Source organism: Colletotrichum godetiae (assembly GCF_030913485.1).
Source record: "Colletotrichum godetiae strain CBS 193.32 chromosome Unknown BDP55scaffold_59, whole genome shotgun sequence".
Taxonomy (NCBI): Eukaryota; Fungi; Ascomycota; class Sordariomycetes; order Glomerellales; family Glomerellaceae; genus Colletotrichum; species Colletotrichum godetiae.
Genome location: NW_026851307.1, coordinates 252040 through 262770, shown reverse-complemented (window position 1 = coordinate 262770; position 10731 = coordinate 252040). Strand labels below are relative to the sequence as shown.

The 10731-nt window shown below is 48.1% G+C and overlaps 3 protein-coding genes across 3 annotated transcripts; 1 reads left to right on the top strand and 2 right to left on the bottom strand.

Annotated features, from left to right (window-relative positions):
* Positions 1-63: 63 nt before the first annotated feature.
* BDP55DRAFT_679457 (ABC transporter) lies at positions 64-4931 on the bottom strand. Its single transcript, XM_060576054.1, has 15 exons — positions 4698-4931; positions 4501-4634; positions 3886-4420; positions 3581-3816; positions 3238-3520; positions 2924-3157; positions 2073-2869; positions 1858-2020; positions 1464-1781; positions 1237-1360; positions 1068-1139; positions 959-1009; positions 824-888; positions 623-764; positions 64-570 (listed from the first exon to the last, which is right to left on the bottom strand). The coding sequence occupies exons 1-15, from the start codon at positions 4783-4785 to the stop codon at positions 78-80; spliced, it is 3735 nt and encodes a 1244-aa protein (XP_060424357.1). The 5' UTR covers positions 4786-4931; the 3' UTR covers positions 64-77.
* Positions 4932-5714: 783 nt separating this feature from the next.
* On the bottom strand, positions 5715-7136 carry BDP55DRAFT_733224 (transferase family-domain-containing protein; the record flags this gene model as incomplete). Its single annotated transcript, XM_060580056.1, has 1 exon — positions 5715-7136. The coding sequence occupies one exon, from the start codon at positions 7134-7136 to the stop codon at positions 5715-5717; it is 1422 nt and encodes a 473-aa protein (XP_060424356.1).
* An 865-nt stretch (positions 7137-8001) lies between these two features.
* On the top strand, positions 8002-9273 carry BDP55DRAFT_697612 (uncharacterized protein; the record flags this gene model as incomplete). Its single annotated transcript, XM_060577699.1, has 4 exons — positions 8002-8242; positions 8317-8384; positions 8434-8819; positions 8886-9273. The coding sequence occupies 4 exons, from the start codon at positions 8002-8004 to the stop codon at positions 9271-9273; spliced, it is 1083 nt and encodes a 360-aa protein (XP_060424355.1).
* Positions 9274-10731: the final 1458 nt, after the last annotated feature.

The window sequence follows — 10731 nt, the reverse complement described above, 5'->3', positions numbered from 1 at the left end:
ACCCTAACCCTAACCCTAACCCTAACCCTAACCCTAACCCTAACCCTAACCCCCTAACCCTAACCCTAACCCTAACCCTATGGATACCCGTTATAGTGAGCCGACCAATTCTCAACGACAACCGATCCTTGAGACGGCCAGCCAGCGAGAATTCTTGTATCCACGATCTCGCGAGGTTTCTCGGTCGGAGTATCCTCGGAGAAAGCCTTCACGCGCGAAATGGCACCCAAGGACGTCTCAAGCAATGTCCAAAAGGTGATAAGGGCAGCCAAGGATTGGCCAAGATTCATCATGCTGACAAGGGCAACGCCGAGGAAACCGGCGTCCAGTCTGCTGCGGAGCGTGACACCTAGGCTGGTGAGCAGTATCGCGAGGCCAGCGACCGTCAGCCCCAATACAAGAGTCAGCCATCGTTGAATGCAGAGGAGCAAGTAATAAGGCTTCTGGGCCCTGTCGAGGAGGGCGAGATTCTTGGCGACGTGGTTGCTCGTCCAGCCATATGCTCGAATAGTGGCGATGCCCTGGAGAGACTCCAGAACGTGAGAATAAAGAGGTGCTTTCGCTTCCAGGCTAAGCCAGCGTTAGTATTTCATATCGTTTGCAAGGTGTTATTAGGCATTACTCTAGTAGTCGAAGCTGCCGAGATGTCCTTAAATAAAAGCGCTGGAGGAAGAAAAGAGCGCAGGCGACGAAGGGCAGTACAGCTGCGAAGTAGGAAACAGCGATAATGGCCAACGCTGCAACTGCGAAACACGCAGCAAGCTCTATGATTCTCAAATTAGCGACCAGCTTCCCAGAGGATTGCGTTAAAGTTGCTACGAACGAAAGCTCGCATTCACGAGTGCCCCGGGTAAGGTCATGTCAACCAGTTGCATGTCTTGACTAAATCTGTCATGGGAAAGAAATACATATGGGTTAATTCATACTCTTGTAGTCTTACGCGAGAGTCATGACATACCTGTTAACCAACACCCCAGTGTCGGTCTTGGCGAGAAAAGACATTGGAGCTCTGTTATTACCGTAAGAACATGAACAAGCGACTGGCAACAAGAATTTGGCGATTTTACCGTATAACTGCCCGAAGCACAGTCAAGTGGAGAGAATGTGCAGACTTAGGTACGATCACCACGTACATGTAGCTGGGTATAATCATTAGCATAAGAGCCTCAAGCATGATGCTTGGTGAGCCCCCAGGCTTTGATAAGTCAGGTTCTACACCGTGGTAGAAGGACTCACTAGACCGCAGAAATAAGACCGGCCGCAGTAAAAACACTAAAAAGTGCATATAACCCAAGCCAGTAGCCAAGCCGTGATGCTTGCGATCCGTCGCTGTTTCGGGCCCACAGTGTGATCCATGCATCTGTACTCACCCACATCAGCTACGAGCTTGACTTACTGCGGCTGAGTGGCAATACACCAGCACTGATGAAAAGGGGAGGATCTGATGGAAGAAGCATGCTTACATTGCAAAGTGCTGAATGCCACGTTTGAAGCTACGAAGATACCGAACAAGGCAAAGCTAAGCCATCCCAAAGACGAGAAGTAGTATAGATAGATGGACAAGTCTCCTACCTGTCTGTTGTTATCTCGTTTCGTGCTTGAGCCCTGAGTTTCACCAGCTGACACTTTGGGAGGTGGGCTGTTTCCTGAGCTCGCCGAAAATCCATCGTCTCCGGCTAGCTGTGGCGCAAGAGAAGTTATATTCTCAGATGAGCTCTGCTGAATGATTTGTCCTTGGTCGTCAAGGACGATAGTTTGGTCCGCGATGGCGCATACATTAACTATGTGTGGTCGTTAGTAGGAACAACACGTTTTCCTAAACGCTATGTGAGCTACTCAAAAATCATTGTTACTCACCAGAATGCGTGGCCAAAATGGCTGCCATACCCAGCTTCCGGATCAGTCCATCAGCTCCGAAGACACGCGTGGTGACGATGTCGTGGGTGGCGGCATCCAGGCCGCTCAGTACATCATCCAGGACAGCGATAGGCTTGCGCGCATAGAGTGCCCGAGCTAACGTCTGTTTCATCTTAGTACGCAATACAATAGTCAGGCGCCGAGGCAGTTATTACCAGGCGTTGCTTCTGCCCACCGCTGAGCGAAACCCCTTTGCTACCGACATTCGTCGCGTCACCGTCCGATAACTGCAGCATATCCACTTGTAAAGCGCAAGCGTGAATGACAGTATTGTACCAAGCAGCGTCGAAGTCAGTTCCCGAGACAATGTTTTCTCGGACGGAGCCGTTCGAAACCCACGGGCTTTGATCGCAATAGGCTAGCTCCTTGCTACTGACCCAGACAGAGCCGTTGAATATGGTGGCTTCGCCGAGAATGGCCTTTAGAATTGTAGACTTGCCACAGCCGACTGGTCCCAAAATGACTGTGAGATGATGATTTTGGCCAATGCGCAGTGACAGGTCTTTGATTACATGGCTGGAGCCTTGCCAGCCAACGGTAGCCTTATGGATGATCACATGGTCGGAGTTGAAGATCGTATGAGGAAGAGGCTTTTTGGGTGTTGATTGTGGACGTTGAATCATTTCCACATGGTTGTTGCCCGGGGGCGTCTGAAACATTTCCGACTCATCGTGGCTCTCCAGATTCGTTGTTTCTAGCGGGCACTCAGACAGTCGTTTGTTGTCCCAGGACTCGCTAGCAAGAAAGTCCTGGATTCTTTGAAAGCAACCCAAGGCAGCATATGCCTGAGGAATCACCACTAACATCATGCCCAGAGGCTCCATGAGGACGGAGAGAATGGACAGGGCTGTGACTGCCTGCGACACCGTCACAAAGCTGTTACCCTGAACTTTGGCGGCGATTGCAAAGATCGCGAATGTGAAGAACTGGGAGAAAAGCGAGGGTAAGTTTACTGCGATTCATCAGTGCCTGCGCTGGATCAAGTTAGAGATAAGCTTCAGCTTACCAAGGCAGACATTGAAGCTGGACAAGCGCCTGAACCTCTTGGAGAGGTCCAGCTCAGTAACACGCATACCCTGTATGAGAGATTCAAATTTGTTGCTAAGCCCCAACATCTTGACACTTCTCATCGAGCCTAGGACATGTGCGGTAAAATTAATCCTGGCTTGAATCGCCTCGAGCCAGACCTTCTGGCGGGCAGTCACAAACCCAGCCGCTCTGACTGACATGGCGGTCGCCACTACCAAGTCGTTAAGTTAGCAGCGTAAACCCGTGAATAAAGCAACTCTAAGCCCAATCGACATGAGTGCTTTGACTTACCCAGCGCGACGATGACTGGAGTGACACAAACGGGACTGATTTGCATCTGTAAAAACCACACAGCAAAAGCAAGCTGAATGGCACTCGCCCAACTTTCGGCGACCGCAAGATGCCATGTCTCGCAGATTCGTTCGACGTCTGTACTAATCAAGGTCATCGCAGCAGAGTCACCGACTTGCGTCGACGGCGATTGCACAATCTTGTCATAGATCAGGGAAGTGAGGCCGCCCCTGACCATGGCCATGAGTCGAAAGGAAAGGTGCTGATAAAAGCCTGTCGCAATCTTGTGACACACATATCTGATCAGCAGCAACCCGGGAGGGGGAAAGGAAGTTGAGCTTACGGGTATCCCTGTATAGACTAAAGCCACGGCACCGATCAAGCCATATCCTTGGCTTGAGCTTTGCTGACTGACAGGAGCCGATATAGTCTCTACGATCTGGCGGATGAGGAAAGGCTGTGCAAGGCTAAGTCCAATCAGACAAAGACGAGGAAGCGCAATCTTGGCAACCTCCAACCGCCAGGCCGAAAGCGTAGCCAGAGCTAAGGCGTGCTTGTGCCGACTGCGGTCTACTTTCTCTGATGCGTGAGGCAATGTCAGAGTACTACACGGTGATCTCGGTGCAAGAGGGCTCAGATAGTTCTCACTTTTCTTCATCCAACGAACCTGTAGCTCACTCGAAAGCTTGGAAGATCTAAGCTTTTCATTGATGGACTCGAGATCTTCAACGGCCAAGATGCGCCGGTATCCATCAGAAAGCAAGTACTTCAACCACCAAAAAAGCCCACGACTGAGGAGGCCACTTGTTGCCTCGCGTGAGAAGCTGCGATACACACCAGCCAGGATTTTCCTTTTGTTCTTGGTCTCTAAGACGAGAATCAGAACCTGGACGGCTAGAGCAGCGGTGAGAATAGCTGGCATGAGATGTTTGTCCGATGCCATGAGCCAGGCGGTTCGGACGCGCGCGCCGTTCAGGGGTAGTGAAATTATGAGATAACCAGTGATTATGAAAGACGGCCGTGGGCTTTTGCCATGTTGAACCTGCGACAGGACAGCGAGGACGAGAGCGGCGCAGAGACTTAACACGGATGAGGCCAGGGTTGCGCGAGTGGTAAATCCATGTCCCGAAGCCCACAAGATCAGCAAGGCTAAGTTGAGTCCGGCATAAACGAGAGTCGACACCTGCCAGCTTATGTAAATAAGATAAACTTGCTAATAATTACAAAAGAGTGTAACGACAAGGGTAAACGAGAATCACAAACAAGTTTGAACATCGATAGAAGTAGTGATGGCCTCACAGCCGAAACGGCTTTGAAGATACGGGCCACCTGAATAGGGGCAATCAGGAGAAATCCAGCCGAAAGTGGGATAGACAGGACGCTTTCTTCAAATAGCACTATGAAATATCATGTCAGTGACTAGCCACAAAGTCTCGCATTATCATTCAAGGGCTGCGTACCTGTGAAGTCGAACCCGCCTCGACAAGACTCCATGGCGACGGCTGGCCCGAAAAGCTCATCGTGGCAGACATTCGACACATTATTCATTGTGTGAAGCCTAGTCAATTATTGAAGGTTTGTTGGTAAAAGGGTATGGTTGTATGGCCAGGAAAGAATTTAGTCCTCACAGTACCGGTTCGGCTTTGAGCGAACACAAGGATATAAATGAGAGTGAAGCTTACCGAATCTCGTAAGGTGAGGAATGAAGAGAGGCACGGTACAATCCTTTTAAGCAACGTGGGCACGTACATAAGCAATGATCAGTACGGAGTAACAAGAGCCCCTCATGGCTTCACTCTGATTGGTTTGTGTAGTTAAGTCCTTAGGGAGGGGGGGGGGAGGTATGGGAGTGATAATACATGTCATAAGTACTGATTGCGCTAATAGCGCATGAGGATGCTACCTTCCGTATTGGGGGAGGCGCATTATAGATATCATATACTATATTAGGCAGGAGGTGCGCCCCAAGAGTTTGTATTCTGAGTACTAAGAATTACTCCCTTACTTTACCCTTTAACACGAGTAGGGAAGCTAATAGGGGGCTAGCTAAAGTAACCCTAAGCGTATAGAGTAAGGAGGACTCTAGTAGTACGGTAATTTCAAAAAACATAACTATATATATTAAAATAATATGAAACACTTCCTTAATTAGTAAATAAAAATAACTTTCTTCTTTAAATGAGTTCTGCTAGGAGGGTTATAGCCCGCTGTAGAATTATTTATTTGTTATGACTTTAATACCGCGTTAGATTATAATAGGCTTATGCTCCTTTCACTGTATGATGCGAAGCCTTATGTGTTGAATTTCAGGATGTTCACCTCTTAACCTATCAGAATATACGGGTGGAATCGTATTATCTTCAAAGGCTTCGCTACCCAGAGACCTAAGTCTCCTCAGTTTCTCTAGTCTCAATCATTCATCTCTAGTCCTGCGAGTATGGGATCTAATTTCAAATCGATAATTGCCTGCTTAAAATCTATCGACGCTTTGCATATCTAGCCCAAGTCGGGTCGTTGCAAAGTTTGTCCAAGCAACTCTCGTAAATTCCGACCAGCATCTCACGACCCCCATCGGGGTGTTGAGGATACATGATCTGCATGCCATTCAGAATACCGCAGCTAGGTGAGCGGATGGCAGCAATCTTGCCCCCAAGAGCGTTGCCCCAGTTCAAATCATACATCTTGAACTTTTCCCAAGACGTCTGCGCGCAGTTCCGCCCAGGCACGTCCAAAAACGACGTTGGTATCAGTGCACCGAGATCATCCTGGTCATTTACGAGCTGAATGACATCGTTGATGAAGGAGCCTGCGAACTTCTCATCCATGGCAATGACGGCTTTGCGAATCAGCAATGACAAGGTTGCGAGGTTGTCGGCCTCAAGAATCTCCCTGATGGGAAGCTCGACTTGAATGAAGCCAAGGAAACTGCCCATAGCTTCAGGGTGGATTAGTGGTCGGCTTCGTCCTCGGCCGTCAATGGCGATGTTGAAAACAGAATTCTCGCTGCCGTCTAGCTGAGCCAAGTCAAATTGTGCTGCCATAATGCTCCGCCATATCAAGGCTGAGAGCGCGTCATTGGTCGATACGTAGGACCCGTCTCCTGTTCGAGGCTGGGCATCCTCCTTTAATCTCCTTAGCGATTCTTGGGATAGATAGAAGACTTGTCCAATGTGGCCATCTGTTGTGGCGATCTTGGCCAGCTGCGTCGCAGGATCAGTGACGATGGTGTACTCGGAGTGGTCTTCGAGACGTCCGGCCATGCCCTTGGGAAGTATCTGTGGAAACCCCTGTGCAATTTGGCGGTCCATGTATATGCAGTCATCATAGCGAACTGGGTCCGAAATCGCTAGACCCTGAGCCCGACGAGTTTCTTCGGCCCACACCCGAATCCAGTTGTAGAATGTTTGTCCGTCGCCTACAAGGTGGAAAAGATTCCAATTGAGAATCAAGCCACCGCGGATAAAGTTGGCTTGTACGATTGTAATTGGTATCCGTTGTCCAGGGGCAGGCCAGATAGGGCAGCGGGTGAAGACTTCAGCTGGGAAGCTCGAGACAGGGAAGTGCTTGACCTCAAGCTCTTTGAACGATATCGTGAAGGTTTCTGAATGACGTAGATCATTGATGATGACTGGCTCGATCTCGTTGTCGGTAATTCTTTGAAGCTTGATAGCGTTGGCTTGTCTCGCATCAGGGTCGGGGACAGCCTCGCAAGCCAATGTTGGAAGGCGCTGCTTGGTAGCCAGGAGACTCCTGCGAAGGATATCGGCGATAGCTTCAGGCTGATAGTCTTCTGAGAGTTTGAATGGAAAGAGATAACGCACCCACCCTCTAGGGCTAATCTGCTCGAGAGGGGTGAGCTGCGGAATCTCCGAGAAGTGAGTGTCTGGAACAGATCCCATGGCTTCAATGGTGTTTCTTCGTGTTGATTTTTGGACCTCAAAGAGTCTTCTGTGACAGTATATCTAATACTGCTTATGAGAATTCAAAGTGAAAGTAATGATCAGTTGATGGTTTTTGGCTCGTATAAATGCCCTGAGCGGGAAAGCACCTTTGTCGAATCCATCGCCAAGCCAGATACACCTTGAATAGTTCCACCCGGGTAGTCCTGAGATCACTTCCGGAGGACTGAGCAAGCAATAATGGCGTGTTTTCACTTCTCACTGTTGGTTGGGATTCGGACCTATCGTTGGTTGGGACTTGACGTGATGCCTGAAGTTGCATGTTGCCGAAGGGCTGTCTCCACTGCACGGTGTTGGTTCAACGGACTTGATTGACATGACCACGAAGTTTCGTTGGTTTGAATCCACAAGTGCCACTTAAGTAATGCCCGCTGTACAGCAAGGCCTCTCACTTGCTTGTCACCTTGTGTTGGTCGAACTGGATCGCAGAATTGCAACAACTCACTTTCCTTTAGCGGGAGGTACTCCGATGAGAAAATCAGGGTTTAACTCATCCCAGCAACAGCAGCCCGTGATTAACAGCACTCAAACAATCGAAGTGGCAATGATGCCTCATAGATCAGTCTTCTCCGTAGACAGTGGGCCGTGTACCATCTTACCCATGTACGAACAAAAGGTCTTTGACTGGGCCTTGCTTCGGCCCAATGCCTGAGTTCTGGCCCTCTTGGAGACTCAGACTTGGGCAAAATCTCTCGCCCGTCGCCTTCTCACTTCGTCATCGTCCCAAGCTTTCGTGAAAACTTTATATTGAATATCGAGCCTCAATAATCGAATTCCCAGTTTTAACGCATACGGACTGTTTACCATGGCGTTAGATCCCCTCATCACAGCTGCCTTCGGACCACCACCAGAAGGTGTTGACTTGGCCGAAAACCAGGCGACCAAAAACAATTCCATCGTCATTGTTCTTCTCGCAATTGCCGCTCTTTCTGTTGCTAGTCGTTTGATTGCCCGTGGCAAGTACGGCCCTGGTCTGAGCCTCGATGACTATGCCATTGTGATAGCTTTGATACTTGTGGCCGCCACGGCAGGAATGGTCATAGCAAGTAGGTTAAGAAATCTTCTTGATAAGGAGCCACAATACCGTGGTTACCTTGGATAAAATACTAACAGGCTATAGTTGGTCAAGCTGGAGCTGGTCGTCATGTTTGGGCTCTCGGTGTAGATGATCTGGTTCAGACATCCGAGGCAAGTTTTGTAAGATACTAATATCATGACAGCGGACTGACATCTTCAGTTGTTATACATCTATAGTTTTATCTTCTGTACCGCGGTATTCACGACCAAGATCTCGATCCTCCTCTTCTACTGGCGCGTTTTCATGGGTAACGTGCTATCCTTTCGGCTTTCCATGTGGATAGGTGCCCTTCTCGTCGGCTCATATGCTGTCTACTTCATGATAACAATAGGGTTTTGTTGCAACCCCCTTTCTCACTACTGGACTCAATTTTACGGCACTGTAGGAACGTGTATAGACGTAGGCCGCTTCTTCTTTATTTTGGCCATTATCAATCTCTCCACAGATGTGATACTGCTCGCCATTCCGGTACCTGAGATTCTCAGGCTTCAAATGACCAAGGAGAAGAAGGTTGTCGTCTGTGGCATTCTCAGCCTGGGAGGCTTGTAAGTGACCAGCAAAAAGCCCTCGGTATCCCGCACTAATTCGCCCGCCAGCGTCTGAATTGCGAGCGCCGTTCGAGTTCACTACCTCAAGCAGTTTTCTACGGCAACCGATATAACATGGATGATGGGTCCCGTGGCTATCTGGTCTTCAGTCGAGCCTTCTGTGGGTATCCTTTCTGCCTGTCTTCCTAGCTTCAAGCCATTGCTCAGGGCGATACGGGGGAGAAAGATCGACTCCAGCAGCTTGGACGGGAAGGGGTCGACTTACCCGTTGGGATCGAGGGGAACTCGAAGCACAAGACCTAGGTTAAGATTAGATGATGAGATTGCCTTACAGAGTCGAATAGTCGGTGGCGAAGGCTGTGGAAGTGTACATAGCGGGCATGACAGCGAGTTCGGACGTCATATTCATGTCAAGACTGATTTCAAACAGATCATCAACGGGGATAAATAAAGGGATATCGAGCAGATGGTTTGCATTCCAATGGAATTGGAAATTCGACAGAAACGCGGCAATATAGAAGGCGGTAGAGGACCCATGGCCAACTCAGATTGCGTCCGGCCGCCTTGCATAAGTAAGGTACCGCGCAGTGATCCATAAGCTTCCCCTACTTCATCCTCCTTTCATATTCACGCAATAATAATACCAGCCTACTTTTCTAGGAGAAAAAAACGCGTATGAAATGCGGTACGGGCGCATTCCCTAGTGTACATATCCGCTACCTAGTCTTCACGGAAACGAATTCTCAAACAACAATCTGCTTCTGAATTAACATCATTACAATCACTCGCCATGTCAACTCCAATTGAATAATGCGAGGATGGAGAAGTGTATCTAGTTTACTAAGGTATTAGTATAATAATACCTATTAATTAAGTATGTTAGCTATTATAAACCATGTAGTCTAGAACGTCGTCAGCGAGATGTTATATTATGTTGATCTTCGTCTGTAGAATTTTCGTAGCGGTTTTGTTCCGCTATAAGAGATGCCTACCTGCTCTGCGAAGGAAGCAAGTCTTTAGATCTAAAAGCGGTACCTAAGTTATAAGGTAAATCTCTTACTTATGGGACCGAAGACAAGCCCGAGACGATCTCTCTATTTTATAGATAAAATTCAAAGTTGCTGTGTAGAAAGGAGCTTAAAATATTGGATGCCTCCATTTGTTTATTACGGTTCTGCTATGCTGTGGATACTTATGTATAGTACTATCCGTAATATTTTTCGGCCTCGTGCACTGCCATCTTGTTTTTACGCACTGATGCAACCTTGCAGCAGTATTTTGACTTGACCAACCCCTGTATAAATATAGTTAGGAATTAAATTAAATACTAATCTTTGCTACAGTCGACGTTTAGCGAGGAGGCTGATGGAAACTAAGGCTTTATATTCATACGAAGTAGAGCCGAATTGCGGTCGTTTGGGTCTTGAGATTAATAAAAAATCCATACTGTCAGTGAAGTACTTATGCTGGATAATTTCGTGACTAGGCTTCCTCTGCTAGTGCCCGACTATGATGCCGTGGATACATATGAGAGAGAAGGCTCATGATATACAATTCATTGAATTCCATCTCATACGAGGCCAATAGGTGATTTGTCCCTTAAAGCCCCTGCTTATAGATACCTATATAAAGAGAAAATTTTATAACTCCCTAACATCTAGTATATAAGAAGATCTGTTAATTTTGTATCCCTTCAAGTGTAGTATCTCGTCTCAGCGGAGTAACAAAGTCCGTTGCAGATCGCTAGATCCGAGTCAAGTGCTTTTAAGTTTATTCTGGATCATAGTATATATATCGGGTTTTTAACGGAGCCCCTACTATAACACGGGCTCGGGAAGCCAGGAATCTGGAAGCTATTTACGATTCTGATCTCCGGTACCGACGAGGGGCTTTTATATCGGTACCTATA